This window comes from Bolinopsis microptera, chromosome 1 (assembly GCF_026151205.1).
Source record: "Bolinopsis microptera isolate Bmic1 chromosome 1, MBARI_Bmic_1.0, whole genome shotgun sequence".
NCBI classification, from domain to species: domain Eukaryota; kingdom Metazoa; phylum Ctenophora; class Tentaculata; order Lobata; family Bolinopsidae; genus Bolinopsis; species Bolinopsis microptera.
The window spans coordinates 19302991-19321763 of NC_087072.1; the positions used below are offsets into that span (position 1 = coordinate 19302991).

At 40.0% G+C, this 18773-nt stretch overlaps 1 protein-coding gene across 1 annotated transcript; it reads left to right on the plus strand.

Moving 5' to 3' along the window:
• The first annotated feature begins 8896 nt into the window (after positions 1-8896).
• On the plus strand, positions 8897-10347 carry LOC134822989 (trimethyllysine dioxygenase, mitochondrial-like). Its single transcript, XM_063834294.1, has 2 exons — positions 8897-9631; positions 9790-10347. Exons 1-2 carry the CDS (start codon positions 8909-8911, stop codon positions 10342-10344), a joined length of 1278 nt encoding a protein of 425 aa, XP_063690364.1. The 5' UTR covers positions 8897-8908; the 3' UTR covers positions 10345-10347.
• The last annotated feature ends 8426 nt before the right edge of the window (positions 10348-18773 follow it).

Consider the following 18773-nt stretch of genomic DNA (forward strand, 5'->3'; position numbering starts at 1 on the left):
TCCAATCACAAACAGGAAAAGTGAGCAGATCGATATCGTGTGTTTACTTTCCTTATCTTTATTTGACCCTCTGTTCACATTGTTATCTCTACCACATCTTGACTCGGCAAGGTCCGCGTGCAATATCTGCACCGCGGTAAACACGCCATGATTACGTCATGAACTTGAAATAGTGTGATTGTTGTACACTTATATAACCGTGCCCATCGCCCACGTACATTACAAACTGTTGGGGGGGGGGGGGGGGGGGGTGGGGGCGGGGGATGGGGTTTAAGATAAACAACCGATCTTGATAGTGTGTTGGTCGCTCCTCCAACTGACTGTGATGCTAACCGTCCAGTCATGAACGGAACATTAACATTCTTTAGTTATAGCATGTTTCGGTTTCATTGTTCAATTGCGGAGATTAGTATTATTAAAAACATTTACTCTAATATGAGGTCGCGATTATGAACTGAGTGAGATTCCAAATGATGAACTGTGCTTTAAGTTTACACCAACTGGAAGCAAAGGAATAATGCATATATCCATGAGTGCTCCTTTGCTTAACTTAGACCTTTAGACAGTAAGTGTTTGGAAACAGAATCTAGGACACGACTTCACTGACAAGAACTGCATGTTCCAGGAGGAGGCAGTATACAGGAGGACAAGCATGGTTATACCTGACAGAGTTGAAGTACTAGTTCAACATGGTGCAGTTCATTTTTGCCAGGTTAAACACTTACCGTCCAAGTTAAGTTAGGGAGCACTCATGGGTATATTCCTTTGGTTCCAGTTGGTGTAAACTTAAAGCACAGTTCATCATTTGGAATTCCACTGAGTTGATAATCGCGACCACATATTACAGCAAACTGTACATATTACAGCAAACTGTACTTATCTCCGCAGTTCAGCCGAGACATACTATAACTAAAAAATTATGTTATTATTCTGTTCCTGACTGGACGACAAGCATCACAGTCAGTTGGAGGAGCGACCAACACACTATCAAGATCGGTTGTTTATCTTAAACCCCATCCCCCGCCCCCACCCCCCCAACAGTTTGTAATGTACGTGGGCGATGGGCACGGTTATATAAGTGTACAACAATCACACTATTTCAAGTTCATGACGTAATCATGGCGTGTTTACCGCGGTGCAGATATTGCACGCGGACCTTGCCGAGTCAAGATGTGGTAGAGATAACAATGTGAACAGAGGGTCAAATAAAGATAAGGAAAGTAAACACACGATATCGATCTGCTCACTTTTCCTGTTTGTGATTGGACGGATCGGTGTCACATGACATAACACCTCTATTACAAGTGGTCGCTCGTTGAGGACCACGGAGCACATCAGGGCTGCCCGTCGTCAGAATACATTTAATTCAGTTGTCAGTATGATTGTTTTATTGTGGTGTTGGTAACCTACCTTCATTGTGTTTCTTTTGACTTTGTTATCATGCTGTGCTCTGGAAATTGTGATAGTACCTGTTCGATTTGTTAAGGAGACGATCTCCCTGTTCATATGTTACAGGATCAGAATGTTCGTGAGGAACAGTCACCAAAAGTGAGTTGCTTACCTGCTGTGTGTTTTCGTACTCTGGTCTTCACTCAAGTTGCAAAGCTGCAATAAACGTATCGCAAAGAACATTTATATCTGAAAATTGTGTTAGTACCAGTTTGATCAGTTAAGGTGAGGATTGCCTCAATCTGTCGGGTTCAGCTTAACTGTCTAGGTCATGAGTAGAACCGAAGGATCAAAATATATGTTGCTTGTTGGTCGTATTAACTATAAAACATCAATTTTGAGGGATAAGGAAGTGTTTATAGGTTCTGAAACCTAGCTAAATCGATTTTTCGTGCAATTTTAGGTCAGAAACAGTCATCAAAATGAGTTAATAAGAAGGTCGATTTCTCGGTTATTTTTGAGCTTTCGTTCAGAAAATAATTCGGGGTCCTCAAAGGGGGGGGTAACAAGAAGGCGTTACAAGTGTTATATTACAAACCTTCTATAATACAAAATATGTATCACCTCATCAGCCTGCTTAACATGTGCTCGACCTAAAATGTAAACAAACAATTATCACCTCCTCAGCCTGCTTAACATGTGCTCACTATTAATGTAAACAAACAATTATCACCTCCCCGCCAGTATCCACATCTATAATAGGATACATTAAAAGATAATGCGACAGTAAATAGTTCTGGAATTCTGGTGAAATCATTCGAACAGTCTCTGGTTTTAAAAATAGTGAATTTACAGTTTATAATAGTACTATATATAGAGTGTAATACAATGTAGATGTACTGATGGGGTATCATAAGAAGGGCTCCAACTCATTTAACTCTCAATAACGGTTTTCCGATCATTCTGCTGAGTCAACCGGGGAGACATTACACTAATACTATCTGAGCTGTGAAGTGTGAAAATATCTAACTTCAAAAGATGCCCTAGTGGTGAGAATGTCCGCCTTCTGAGCAGAAGATACAGGCTAGGGTTCTAATCATAGTGTCACTCAGTCCATGCGAAATTACACATCTGTGTTATACATACTCAGTCACCTCAGCCTTATGATTGGAAAATGGTGATGGAGGGTTAAATTTTTTTTTTTTAGTTATTATAATATAGCAATGACCCTACATAAAATCAAACCTTTAAGAATATACAAAATTCCCTAAGCACTCAAAAATTACCCTTGGCCTTGTGGCTCCAAGTTAAGATCTAGACTGTTTATATTAACAATGTTTTTTCTCGTACCTCTGGAGGGTTAAATGATCACTTCGAGATAGCAGGGCCTACTCTCATGCTGTCTATTATAGGTGATGATTAATTCTGAAAAACTAGGGACAACTGGGGAATGATCGATCCCAGAACCTCGACATTTCGCGTATCTTGCTCTGTAATGTAAATATAGTGTGGATACATGCGAATATATATTTTAAATAACTAAGGGTTAAATGAGTAGAAAGTACTGTGCTACAAATGGTTAAAGATGAAGAATATATTTTGTTTTCCAAGCTTTCTTCTCGAAATATTATTGGCCCGATGGCAAATGCTACGAAGTAGCGCGCGCCGGGCCATACCATTAACAATGGTCAAAATGCCATGAGCTGCGAAGGATTGACATAGTGAATCAAAGCAGAACTTGAACTGAAAAGGGTTGGCATTTGACGGATGTTACTCGTCTAAATTTCTTCGAAGTAGCGCGCGCCGCTTTCTGCCCGACGGCTTTCTGCCCGACGGCAAGTGCTACGAAGTAGCGCGCGCCGGGCCAGACCATTAACAATGGTCAAGATTGGCATCACTTTAACGGGTGATACTCGTAAAATATCTGTTCCATATATTAGACCGTCGACGAGTCCAACTCTGAACTCGGCGCGCGTCTTGTCATACGTTGTATGACCAGCTGCGCACGAAGACGATACTATAGTGAGGCGACAGTGGGGGTCACCACGTGATACAACGCGCGTCCTGGTAGGTTATAAACCTACAAGCTTTACTGGGCCGCGCTCAGCCTGTCATTCCGCCGAATCTCTAATCTCTATGCTATGTTAATGAACATAATAGCCTGAGGTCCCCAGGTAACTCATGGCTATGATGTGAACGTCTGATTATTCCATTCTGCATTCGAGCGTGCTAAATCAATAATCATAAATCTTCGAGAAATTGTTCTGAAAGTGCCCCCGAGATGACAGTTGAAATAAAATCAACCTTGACCATTGTTAATGATCTGGCCCGGCGCGCGCTACTTCGTAGCTCGTGCCATCGGGCCATTTTGAGAAAAAAGCGGCGCGCGCTACTTCAAAGAAATTTAGACGAGTAACATCCGTCAAAATCAACCTCAATAGTCAATACATTTATTTTGGACGCTGATTCCGAATCACCCCCATGACATAGGGTTTGCTCTATCCAGAGCCCTTGCGCTTGCAGTGACGCGCGCCCGCCTCCCGGCGGTGAAACTTGTGAAACAAGCGCGCCCGCAGTGGCGCAAAAGCACATGGTTATTAGTTAGGTGATTGTAGCGTGATGCACTATTGGGCCGCGCGCGCATCCAATAACGTTTCTCGCAACCACAGATCGGCGAAATTCGAAGGATTGACATCGTGAATAAAGGTTGGGTGAAACATATGGTTAAAATGTTCCCCTGCGGCGAAATATTTGTAGGTTTATAACCTACCAGGACGCGCGCCGAGTTGGACTCGTCGACGGTCAAATATATGGAACAGATATTTTGCGAGTATCACCCGTTAAATTTAATTGACGATGTCAATTCATTGCAGCTCGGCGAGGCACAGTAGCGCATTTCGCCGATCTAGCGAGAGCTAGAAGCTGCGAGAAGCCTCATTGAGTGCGTGGCGCGGCACAGTAACGCATATCATCGCGCTACAAGTTTTGAATTTGAGACAACGAAATTGAGTAGGTAGTGCGCCATCGACAGTGAGCCGCGCGTGCCGACTGTAGGATGGTTTTTTAGCGCTAATTTCGGCCAGCACAATTTTCTTCACACAAATAAATATTAAATATCCTTCCCGACCTCCGATTGCAACAAAAATTGGTAAGCCTACTCATAGACTTACAAGGAAGGTGTCCGAAAAGTTTAAAGCATATCCAACCATCAGACATTATGTTACAGCTAAAAGCAGCGTATTTTGCTCCATTTTGATCACTATATCAACTCCGATATCCACCAAATTTTTCGGACAGTTGTGAAAGCCCTATTGGAAGGTCGTCGCCAATTTTCAGAATGATCTCATTCAAGGAACTGAAGATATATCCAAATAATACGACAAAAATCTACGAATTTGGTCAAATTTGGTCAAATTACGCGACTTTTACAGCAAATTTTGCTCCAAAAGCCGCGCACCATCAAATATGGCACCTAGGCGAAACTCACTGATCTTTCCAAAAAGGTATGACAAATTTGGTATTGTGAAAATTCTCACAGTCTCTAGAAAACAATGGTACAAAAATTTTTAAAATCCGAGCAAGTTTATTTTTATGGTGCACCCCCTAAATTGAGACAATGTATTGGTTGGTAATAACGGATCCTGAAGAATACTGGCGAAATGATTTTCACATCTCGGTCAGTCTTCCCATCAAAGAGGATACATTTTTCGATTTCGTCAGCTCTTTTTGTTACTGGGCGGCGCTCAGCCTGTCATTCCGCCGTATTTTTATAAACATAATACATAATAGCCTGGGGTCCCCAGGTAACTCTTCTTGTAGGTTTATAATCTACCAGGCCAGGACGCGCGCCGAGTTGGACTCGTCGACAAATATTTTACGAGATGTGCAGCTGGGAGGAAGAACGAATTCAAGAAAAGTCTTCGACTCGGTGTGTTTGGAGATCCGGAGGCCTTCCTCTTGAGCGTTGTTAGGAGTTCGAGTCTCTGTAGGGTAGCCGAATCCGAATCGTATTCGTGGTTGTGTGGTTTACTTCCGAGGGAAAGAGTGTTGTCTGTGAGAGCAAGGTAGCAGTGCCAGTGGCAGGGACATTTAAGAGATTTGCTCTTCTGGCAACGCCAAGCAGAGAAGATGGAAGAGGACGGTGTCATCAGATTTCTTCCTGCAGTAGATGTATCCGTCAGAATCAAGCACCTGTTCATGACATCCTCTGAAACCATTGAGGAACTTAGACTTGGAGAACGTAGGCATGACTATTTTTGATAGAAATAGAATGCGACAGTACTACCTTCTATCTTCCAGTATATAATTATATAGTTATACCTAAGAACACTTGATCGGCTCACTCCCCTTGCATGCCTTTGGCACGTATGTCTGACATCCCTTGATACGAGACCCCCCCCCCCCCCCCCCCCTTTAGCAACAGCTCCCGTCCCTTATGTGATCTACGAGTCGAGCAGTCAGATCATGTTTACTTCTTTATGTACAGCTATGATTTACAGAATTGACATGTGAACTCTACTACCCCAGATCTAGCCCATTTCTATGTCAATTATATTAGAGTCACTATTGTGACGGTACATTAGAACCAGAAAGAAACAAAGTGTGAAGGCCTGAACGGAACCCCTCGGTTTCAGTTCCTTGTTTAACACTGCCATACAGCAAGGACATCCACCGGGTTCTCCAAGGATGTGCACATAGCTCACTCCACACTATGCTCTGTCAAATGTTGCTTATATACCAATGATCTAAAGGAAATATTTCCTTGTAAGTTTAGAGGGCGATCTGTGAACAGACAACTACCTCATTCCCAACTATGTCTATAGGTACTAGAATTCCTATACTATCCCAACGAGCTACACCAAGCATAGTTTCAATCTATGGATCACATCACTAATTATACGTCACTATTTGGTGATGTGATCCGACCCCTCTTGGGGGCCAGATCAGTTTCCTGACCCAAAGTATCCCAGTGGTTTTTAGCTTATAACTGGAAAACTATATGACTTGAGACCTTCTACCTGGGGACCTCAGGCTATCATGTTCATAAACATACCGAATAGAGATTAGGCAGAATGACAGGCTGAGCGCCGCCCATGCAGTAAGAGACCTTGAAACCTTTATTCGCCCCTTTTAATGTGCTCATTCTGGTTATTTTGATGTGTTAATTGACCTCAATTAGTCAATTATAAGACGAGTTAAATAATTTTAAGCATGCGTCAGTCGCGATTGGGTAACTCAACTTCAAAGCGTCCTGAAGGTTTATGCCCAAGCTAAAACAGGCGAAATTGAGTTACTAATACCTTGATAAAGGCCTGTGCTTCAAGAAAAATTCTTCTCAAATCGTGCAGATATTCTACAGATTTTGTGCATAACTGACTGTACTACTACTAGTGGTGTTGGGCAGGATCAGGACTGCTTCCACTCGAGTTTTAATGAAGAAATTTTTAAATAATAAAAATAAATTTTTAAAATTTTTCATAAATGATCTCCCTGATGGAATTGAGAGCTTCGTATCACTCTTTGCGGACGATCTTAAGCTAGTAACGAGCACAGCTAAGCACAGTGTTGCACAAGATGATATACTGAAACTCAATGCGTGGGAGAAGGAATGGCTCCTAAGATTCAATGTGAAGGATGGCAAGTGTAAGGTACTACATATTGGGCGTAACAATCCAATGCACGAGTACTTCATGAATGGGGAACGCCTCCCCCAAGTGAAGGCAGAAAAGGATCTTGGAGTTCTAACTACCAGAAACCTGGACTGGAGTGATCATATAGATAAGTCCGTGAAAAAAGCAAAGTCTGTTATAGGCTGGATCAAACGAAGTTTGATCTGCCGTAACAAATTTGTTATGCTAAATGTCTACAGAACTCTAGTTCGACCTCACATCGAATACGCTGTGCAAGTGTGGAATCTACCAGCAGAGCACGGAAACTGGAGGACTATTAAGAAGATAGAAGACGTTCAGAGAGAATTTACACGAATAATCGACGGGATTGGTATCCTACCATACGATGAGAGACTGAGAATCCTCCAGTTAACAACACTACTGGAGCGCCGTATGAGGGGTGATCTTATTGAAACCTTTAAAATAACGACGGGTAAAGTGGACTATGGACAAGATCTTTTCAGGATATCACGTAGCGGTACCAAGATCCTAAAAGATAAAAGAGGAAATCAGGTCCTCAGTAACCGTGTTGCCAATTACTGGAACAAAGTACCAAGTTCGGTTAAAGAAGCCAGTTCAGTAGACGCATTCAAAGCTCGACTTCAATGTTATAAAAATGAACTGATAGCGAGTGGAGCATCGTCAAAGGGTCACTTCTGGGATCTCAGCGAAACCTTGATGTCAAAAATAAATACATGTGAGCATGATTCATATGCACATTTCATGTCTAATAACCCATTGATTGCTAAATACCGAGGAATCAATGTTTCTTGATTGTTAAATTCAGAACTACATGTTAACGTCCTAAAAATAATTAATCATTAAATGTTCCGGATAGGAACATTTTTCTTTTTGATAATATTGTGCGAACTGCAATAGCGTAGAGTGCAGTTGGGTTTCAAGTTTTGTCGAGATGGCCATGTGGCCATAATCCTATTATTATTATAAAGGGTCTCAATAAGAGGTCTCGACTGCCTAGGCGTCAGACCTTGGCAGTCGGTAGTTTTCTTCTGGCCCGGGATCAGCTGACCCTAGGGACCAGAGGATAAAGGTGTAGAAACTATATGTATCTACAAAACTTTCAAGGTTGTTTTTACAAGAGACAGGGCTTGCTGCGCAAGGGAAGAAAAGCGGGAGAAACACTCACAAATTATACAAATAAATATTATAAAACATAGCAAAAAGAAATTCAAACAATCCTACACTACTACAAATGTTTATTACATACTACAATGTGATACATGATAATTATATGCTGTATAGACAAGAAACAGGGCTTGCAGGGCAAGAGATGGATCAAAGGGACTAGTCACAGAGTGTAATATACAGTGATTCAGCAAGAACCCATTGCTGAATCTGGCACACAAAATACCACAATCAAAACAAAAATATACAATATTATATCAAACAATATGTTTATACAAGAATCAGGGCTTGCAGAGCAAGAGAAGAAAAATAAGAGAAAACTACCATCAACTGTATATACCGTAGTCCATCAGATAGGTAATCATTACTAATACACTTATTATTATTATTATTAAAGCCCAAATATTACAGTGAAAAGAGAGAGCCAAAAATTCGGGCATATTTTATTTCAGTGAAATATTTGAGTGAAAATTTGCCCATGGAACTAGATGGTAAATCCTTATGATATAGGGGTTGTTCACCCCTTAGACTTAGAGATAATTTTTATCACCGAAAAACAGGCCATTTTTAAACAGCATGTATGTGATAATTTCGGTAATTTTTATAACTCAGTAATATCGCTCCGTTAAATATTTATTTCCAGTTTTTACAGTAAATTCGGGTTTCTTTTCATCTTATTGTACCCCAAACCAAAGTATTGAAGTATGTTGCTGTCTCGTCTTCATAAATTGAAACCCATCCTTTCATCTACAAAACAGTTGCTGTTTCGTTCTCATTTTCCTAGTGGAAGACACCTCAGTGAACTTGTCAAACTAACAGAACACGGTATCAGAGACAACGACAGAGACCTCCTGCACGTGGAAACACGGAATATGTGCCGCTGTGAAACCTGCTTCGGCAAACACAATCACCAAAAAACAGGACAACCGTTCAGAACTGGGAATCTTCATCCTGGGGTGAAGGTTACTGATATAGGGAACGTTTCAGAGCACTATGTAAGTCTGACTTGGAGTGATGGACACACAGGGCTTGTTGCCAGGACAATTCGTGGAGAGTACGGTCCTGAACCAGTCCCAACAATCCTGGACAAGTATCTTGACCTCAGTATGAGATACAACAGGTGCCAGGAGTTTTGGAGCGCTAAAACGGACGAAAACTCCAAGGTATTCGACTACAACACAGTTATAAGCAGTGTGGGAAATACAAGAGATTTTCTAGCTCACTACATGATCCATGGTGTAGGATTTCTGACAGAAATACCTGCCAACAAAGAAATGCTCGATATCATCGCTGATTTGAAGTGTGGGCCGATAAGGGAGACAATATTTGGAGGGGTGGATGTGGTGAGGGTTAAACCTAATCCTGCCAATGCTGGGTATGGTAGTGGGAGCCTAGCTGGTCACACGGATCTGAACTATTACTACCAGGTATTGATCGAGGTTCAATTTTATTTTGACATTTTGTGTTCATGATTTTTATAATCTCCACAAATAAAAGCTTTTTCTATATTATCATCTATATTATCCTCTTTGTCTGTACTAGCTATTATTGAATTTAAGCTATGTTTTCATTCTCAGTTTTTCAGAATCCCCATGTAGAGTTCTTCCATGCTATGGAGAACACGGTTGAGGGAGGAGATAGTTTCTGGGTTGACACCTTCTCAGCAATCTCAGAAGTCCGAGAAGAGAGACCAGACTACTTTGATATCCTGTGCAGAGTGCCAATATACCACAGATTCACCCCACCCGGTACAGACCACTACGTCAGAAGTCACCACACCCTAGTGACCATGTTAGGAGAGGATATTTTCCAGATAAGTGACAACCCCTGGTCCACAGACACACCTCTAGCTACATACACCCTGGATCTGGAGACTCGGAGACAGTGGTGGGAGGCGTACCTGTACTACAGAGCCAAAGTGGAGGATCAGAGTAGGTGGATCATGAGAAAGTTAGAGGGAGGGGAGGTTGTAGTGCTGGATAACTTCAGGGTTTGTCACGGGAGGAAGGAGTTTGGGAGGACGGAACAGGGGCAGGAGAGGATGGTCGGGACGGCTTATGTTAATTGGAATCATCTCCAGAGGGTCTTGCTGAGCCCGGTGGAGGCTGAACCGTGCTTTCTTGAGACAGAGAAACATTGACTGTGTCAGTGTGTCAGATGTATTATAATTATAAATTGATCATCTGTTGAGTTAAGATCAGTCATCTGCTGGTAAATCAAACTCTTTGCATTCAAATATCTTGGTTTGATTTGAAAATTGCATCATAAAATATCTCATCGTGTTTTATTATATTGTAGTCACTTACCTGACTCACTGCACCAGGAACAATCAATTGGTCGCACTTACTGAAACATATGACCCTAAATTCTTTGAGAGTTTGAGCTGTCATGTGGTGACGAAACGATACGAAACACTGAATTTACTACCCCCCTACTATGCGACAAAGATATTGTATTTTTTATTTGAAAATTCAATTAATTATTTGACCAAAACCCATAATCAATAATCATGGGTAGAGTGGACCGCTGCCAGTGTCTCTCTGCTCTCTTTCCCAAACAAAATGAAGTGATATTAATTTGATTGACCGTTCTCAAATGCAAATGATACCGAGAATGAAATCGGTCGCTCGCTTTTCCCATATATGTATATATATGTCCCGACAATCTGTCGTAAAACAGGGGTTCAAGAAAACCCATTTCCCGATGCTCCTGAAACCTGAAACCTTTTTTGCAGTCGATTGGGGCAACGTCTAGACGCCCTGCAAAGTTTCATATCTCTAACTCAATTGTGACATGGTTTTTAAGGCACCTGAATATGGCGATTTTGGGTTTTTTACCGAATTTCGTATAACAGTGCTGGCACGTATTTTATGCAAATTTCTTAAAAATCTCCACATAACTATTTCTTATTCCTGTCATCTTTGACATCAAATTAGAATGTTTTGAACTAAAAATAAATCTGCCGAACGACTTCGGATGAGTCTTAATGCATGAAAAACTCCGGCCGGAGTGCACGCTTCGCGTGCACGAAAGAGGCTTGTAATTACGTGTACCAAAGGGGGTATAATTATAGTAAAGGGGGTACATAGTATACGCACATAAAGGCAACGGTCGTGCTTGCCAGCACTGTGATTATATACCTTATCGGACCTTATTTGGACGGACATTACTTGAACGCTGGAGGCCCTAGCGTTCATCTTAATGTCCGTTCAAATAAAGTCCGTTCAATTAATGTCCGTCCAAGTTAAAGTCCGTTGAAATTTTTTCAAAAATTTTTCCATTTCGAACTTTTTGTCCAGAATATGACAACTTTGAGAACTTTATTGTGCCGTAAGTTAACGACGGAAAGGTTCTCCTTGGTCTGCACTGCCGGAGGCACAGAAAACTTTACTAGTATATGATGTTTTCAAGGGTCACTTGGTGGAAAAAAGTCAACAAAATTATGGCACTCAACAGTCAACAACATAGTTCATGAGCTAGTCCCCGCCAACATGACAAACTTGTTCCAGCCTCTAGATATTACGGTAAATCGTGATTCGTGTTGCCAAGGACATTGTCCGACGTTGTTATAGTTCATATTACTGAGGGGAGGTAATGAAACAGTGCTAGGAAAGCTCTACGTGATGTTAAGGTTAACCTAAAGTTGTCTAAGATAAAACCATTTCACGCCGAATGGCTTGTAAAAGTTAACAATGAAATGCAGGACCGGGGTAGTTTGATAAAAAAGGTTTCCACAAAGCTAGAAATCACTGATGCTTGTTTAAGCATGGACTATTTCATGCACGAAAACCCATTTAATGAATATGATATGTGATATTAGACACTGATCATGTACACATATTTTAACATTTTTACTGCTTAATGACTGCTTTTCTTACTTATTGTATGAAAAATGGATTAAAAATCATTTGCTGAAATTAAAAAAAAGTCAAAAAACTGAAAAAAATTCGGATTTTTTATGGTTTTGAATGCCTTCGAGCGTTCATATTAATGTCCGTTCACAATTATGTCCGTTCATGTAATGTCCGTCCAAATAAGGTCCGATAAGGTATATAAATCAAGCGTTACATTTCAGCCATGCAAAATTACAATGACATATTTTGATATACTAATTGAAAAATGGTGCTGCAATATAAGATGCTTATTGTTGATTGTGTGGCCGGATGACAACTAACTAGAAAAGAAAAATAAACTTGATTATATAATAATTAATTCGGCTGAACCAACACATAGCAAGAGCCACATTAACGTTGGGGCCGTATAAAATATAACTAAATAATTTACACAATACGGTTGGGGCCGTATAAAATATAACTAAATAATTTACACAATACGGTGCCCATGTCTGAGCGGCTCTCCTCAAAATACTTTTTCTCTTCATCGGAGCCGAAAGTTAAAAACAAAACACGGATCTCATAAAATCAACAAACACTAAATAATGTTAAACTTAAAGAGATAATATCAGATTAACTGTCGCAAAAAATTTTAACAGTTTACATACAATTTACTTGATCTTATTGACACACCGAGAAAAACTTAAAAAAAAAAGAAATGGATACTCGAAAAAATTACACAAAAAAGACAATAATAAAATCAAAAATGTAAGGCGCGTTACCTGAACCATCATGAAAATGTGATTTTAAACTATATAAGCGACAGTGACCTTATGATATAGGGGTCGTTCACCCCTTAGAGATAATGTTTTTCTGGCCATTTTTTTGTAGCGCGATGCACTACTGGGTCGCGCGCGCGCATCAATAATGCAGATCGGCGAGATGCGAAGGATGACATCGTGAATCAAGCCATTTTTTTGGAGAACGAGGTAGGTTGGTTTAAATATGTCGTCAGTCCTTACTTCTTTACTGCCGTTCGTTACCATGGCGTTTTAATTCGCGTTTTTGACACCACTTGGGGGTCCAAATTGTGGGCACTAAAATTCTTATTCTTTGGCCAATTTTTTAAAGGCCATTAAAGCATTTGAACCAGTCAAAAAAAGTCGTGTTAAAGATGATGCCGTGGTGTCAGTAAAATGGTTCGGATGTATAAACATGTATATATATCGTCTCGCTTTGCCTTTAGAAAGGACTACTATAACACTTGGGACAATAATATTCAAATACTAATAGGATCCTGTTGACTCCTATTGCAGGATATTTATGGGAGCAAATAAAACGTCAGTACTTTGCAGTGAAGGTAAACTATTTGCAGTGTAGTTTAACTATTTGCAGTGAGGGACTGTCACGTGAATGAATCACGTCTAGGTTTTTAGATAGGACCAATTGGGAGCTTACAATGATATTTTTTAAATAGGATTTATCTGCAGTTAAATTAACTAAAGTAAAATGTACATTTAGACGGTCTGCAGAGTCAAACTGTATGACGTCATAGTAACCCTTTTTATAGTAATCAAAATATAAAGTCCTTAGTATCTGCTACAATTCATTCATTTTTGCACCCTCTTAGAGATCTATAATTGCTGTGACTGTGAAGTATACACACTGAGCTCTTTGTTTTAATATTAATGTTTGACGGATCATCGGAGCTTAAATAGTTGGTACGATAAACTGAAATCTTCAAACATATGGTTTCTTGTTATTAAGCGAATCGTCTGGTACTATACACACTGAGTGTAATCACTGAGTGTAAACAAATATATGGGACACACCTTATAGTTATAATATTAGGAACACTTAATTAATAACTGGTTTTAGCAGCGTTATATAAGTATAACCGATATATAAGTATAACCGATATATAACCGATGTCCCTCACGTTCTGTCAGGTCTGTTACTATAGCAACGTCCGGGGAAAAGTTAAAGAATTTAACATAGAATCTTGTTCAGTCTTTAAAATCATACCTCCAGTAAGCAAACAAGTATGGTAAAAACATTACTGCCACTGACTACAAGTTTGCCACTGACTACAGGTTTGCCACGTTAGTGGCGTAATACAAAGGCCGGCGCCGCTGACCCCGCTTAGCTGTGCAGGGGGCACTATCTTAGAAGGTGCAAAATTGTCGTTCGCGTTTGAATGTGGGACAATTTTGAAAAAATTAGCTTTTTAAAAGATTTTACCGTGTATCCTCTAAAATCACCTAATTTGTTCAATTGCAATTTTATTACCTGAGTGCTGAGGACCCCAGGCTTTAATGTTGTTAAACAATAGAGATTAGGCGGAATGACCGGCTGAGCGCGGCCCAGTAAGGCGAGGCCTAATGGTGCATTGGTGCATCTACGTGGTTGCGAGAAGAATTGTTTGATGCGCGGCACGGCCCAGTACTAGTGCATCTTACCTGAGGACCCCAGGCTATTATGTTCATTAACGAACGAATAAAGATTTGGCGGAATGACAGGCTGAGCGCGGCCCAGTAATAGTGCATCGCGCTACAAACTTGTAAAATGCAGCAATTTCATTGGACGGGAGCAACTGCATATCATGAGGTTAACAATTAATTGCTTATGGCGACAAATGGTTACTGGGCCGCGCTCAGCCGGTCATTCCGCCTAATCTCTATTAACAACATTAAAGCCTGGGGTCCTCAGGTAACACGCTACACGTCGCACGCTACTTTTAAAAACTTTGGACGAGTATCCTCCGTCATTAACTTATTATAACCATTGATACAAAGGCCATAATCTTTCGCCAGCTCTCCAATATCTACCTTGAAGCTGCACTTTATATCCTTGAACTACACAATATAAACTAAAGTATGTTTTAGTGTAGACTTTTTGTCACAACAAGACTGCAACCTATAGTAACAACTATAAACAAAACACCTAATGTCTACTAACAAATTTCTTGTAGTCCTAATATGAGCCTTGTCTCTAAAAACCTAACTGAACTAGCGTTTCGGTGTGTGCAAAAGCTTTCACATGTCAGGCACGCGCATTCCTTGCCCCGTTAGTTACCTGTCCAGTGTCCTTCCAAACCCAAACTAGCAGTCTGCAGTCAAGGACAAAAAGTCACACACTAAATGGGCATTATATATTATGAATTATTTTACATCTTTTTAGTCTGTAAAATGTGCTAAAATTAAATTTCTTGTTTCATCGAAAATTTCTTGTTTCATTGATTAACTGTACAATTATTTAATCGCTGTCATGTCACTGGTAATATTGAATTAAAGTCAAATGCTATCTTTTGCCGCCTTCGGCGGCGCGCGCTTCGCGCGCGAAAAGTGGCATGCAACGTATGTCAAAACTCCATGAATTACAAATTTATTTGTAGCGCGATGCACTACTTGGCCGCGCCGCGCATCAAATAATTCTTCTCGCAACCTTCCGTAGATCGGCGAGATGCACCACTGGGCCTTGCCGAGCTGGGAAGGATTGACATCGTGAATCAACAAATTTATTTATTTACAATTATTTCATATTTGTTTTTTTACTTTACTTTACTTTACTTTAGAAGAAGAGTAATTGTAATAAAGAAAAGTTTGAATTAAGAATAGTTTTAATTAAATGATTATGTGTTAATACCTTGGTCTGTTAAAAGTATTGTATAACATTTGTTGTGATGTGTGATTAGCATTCTTTCTATGCCTTGATAAATTTATATAATTGACGAAATTTCTCGGTGGTATTTGGTATTGTTTGATACTCACATGTTTTTTATATCCAATTTGAATTCTAATAAAGACCCTAAGCATTATGATCAAATTTTTAGTACAATAGTTATATCAGGGTTGACATCTATGATTAATATTATAACCAGTGGCGTAACGTTGCCTGTTGGCGCCCCCTGCCGAAAAGGCGCCCCCCTGTTGGCGCCCTCTCCCCTTTTGGAGCCCCTCCCTAAAATTGAACAAATTAGGTGATTTTAAAGAATACGCCGGTAAAATCTCTAAAAAAGTGTGTATCTAGAGCAAAACACGCAGTTTTGCTAGTACTTTAGTTAAGTTTTCGAAATTGTCCCACATTCAAACGACGATTTGGCGCCCCCTAAGACGGCGCCCCCCTGCACAGCGGGGTCAGCAGGGCCTTTCGTTACGCCACTGATTATAACCCAATATTCATTTCTTTTTCTCCCTTAAATTTAAACCCCCGGCCCCCATTGAACACCCAAAATACCTACCGTCCTTAATAATCGTAAAGACCATTTGTTACAAAATAGCTGCTAGAATAATGCATGCCAAATATTCCCTCTTACACCCACAAATTATAATGCCTTCCTATCAACGCCTCTAATTTGGTCATTAATCAACCAGACTAGCGTTTTGGTGTGTACAAAAGCTACCAGCCAGTACATTCCTTGCCCCGCTAGTTGATTGTCAAAAAATCATACAGCTCAGAACAAACGGCCATTTACCACTAAGAGCATTATATGTTTTCATTTGTTTAAATTTTATGCTGTAAAATGTGCTAAAACTTTGATTATTTGTTTACTTGTAATTGTATAGGGACCACTAAACACCCCCCGCGCGTGAGGGCACGTTTTTGCTAGTAATTTGCGACATTACTTTATGGATATCGAATCTCGCGACTTCAACGAAGTGCTGGGGACAAGTTTTCAATAATTCATAAACTTTTCAGTTCCTATCGTTTTAAGCATCGTTAGGGCTTTCCCAGAAACTAACTCTCATCATCCTAGGATAATCATGTGTCGCACAGCACTTGTTTCAGTAAAGAGTGTACTCGCCTTTACGAGAGAATGACGTGTACGTTTCGGTCACCTGCGGAAAAAGGAAGTGAGATATCGAAAATCTGAGATAAACCCGATCGATAAAATCCTTTCAGGTAGGTGCTAGTCAAGGTTTCATCTCTTTAGACATTAAGATGGCTTCAAACACCTCACAAAAAGTTTTCAAAAGTAAAATTGACTCGCGACCTACAAATACCACCATAAAACTTGCCCTCATATATTTTTGAGGGCAAGTTTTTGAGCGCGCCGCGTGACTTTGTCTCAGCAACAGCAAGACATAGTTACAATCTCGCAACTATGAACAGACAAGGAAAATATTGTATTAATATCTGTCAAAGGAATTTAATGTATTTTAACAACTTGTTCTAATAATGCTAATAACTAATCGATGAACCTCATAAATGGTCGGCCCGGTGTGAGTGTATAGTATGGATTGTGCTCTGAAATGGGGCGCTGTTATTGGTTAATACATCGGCCAATCAGGATCGAGCTGGTTTGTGGCTGCAGTCCAAATTTAGGATCATATCTGATTAGGTACCTAATTAGTGATTATGCACTTTAAAGTAAGATTAACTCGGTATTCACAATCCACATTAACAATTGTCTGCAACCAATCAAGGTCAAGCTGACTACTTAACGTGAAAACCATATTATTATAATATAGTGTTTGTATCATTATAAGACGACTCATGTTTCTGATATGTCACTTGTCAGTTAAGAGGTGAAATGAGAAGACAGTTAGACTCTCATATGATGTACACATTTTTCTGAATTGTACATGTAACAATCTTTATCGGTAATCTGTAATCAGCATATAAATCACATACCAATGTATCAAAGTGAAAACTGAAATCTTACCTGACAACACAAATTATAATAGTACCATTTTAACTCTCATGCAAGTTTACTCTTCTACTGCACTGGTTTTAATTGAACTTCCAAGAACTGTCCGGAAAATAAATCAGTCAAAAGCAAAGCCCCCGAATGCACTGTACACAATCTTTGTAATTACCCAATGTATTTTATCGTGTACACTGTACAGACAGTTCCAATAAAATGCAGAAGAGTTGTTTTATGTTCCCACTTCCCAATTACAATCATAACAAACTCAAAATTGAGGATTGTATGCGGTACTAATTTCTGCCAAATAAGCACTATATAGACATCACAATTTTAATTAGCGTATATCCCGTGTGGCGTGACGGCTAGAGCGTCGAGTGCCTCACAGGGCGGTCGCACGTTCGATTCCCCGTGGAGTTGGAATTAATTTTTTGCCCAGATCACTCCGAGCACAATCATTTTTCATGATAAATAGAACATAAACAAAACTGACATGGGCCTGGCTATATCTAATTTTAAAACATAACCCAGGCCAGAATTTTCTTGAATAACTGTTGGCGGTGGAGATGCAAGACATTCTTGGCCTGGTAGCACTCCAGCTCGGAACCCAACCCAAGTAACCCAAGTAAGTAAGCATCAGTAACCAGTGCAGAAAAAGAAAAGATATTTATCTCACTCCACTCTTTCTGCTGTTCTTACTGTAATTCTCCACCTCTGTTTTAGTGTCATTAACCGCTGCTGGTTCTTCTATCCTGAATGCTTGTTAAACCGGGGACCTGTATAAATATATAAGTTACAACTATTTTTTAAAGTTACAAATATCAGCTGATTTGCAAAATGTAGCGATTTAATGTGGATTGTGAATACCGAGTTAATCTTACTTTAAAGTGCATAATCACTAATTAGGTACCTAATCAGATATGATCCTAAATTTGGACTGCAGCCACAAACCAGCTCGATCCTGATTGGCCGCTGTATTAACCAATAACAGCGCCCCATTTCAGAGCACAATCCATACTATACACTCACACCGGGCCGACCATTTATGAGGTTCATCGATTAGTTATTAGCATTATTAGAACAAGTTGT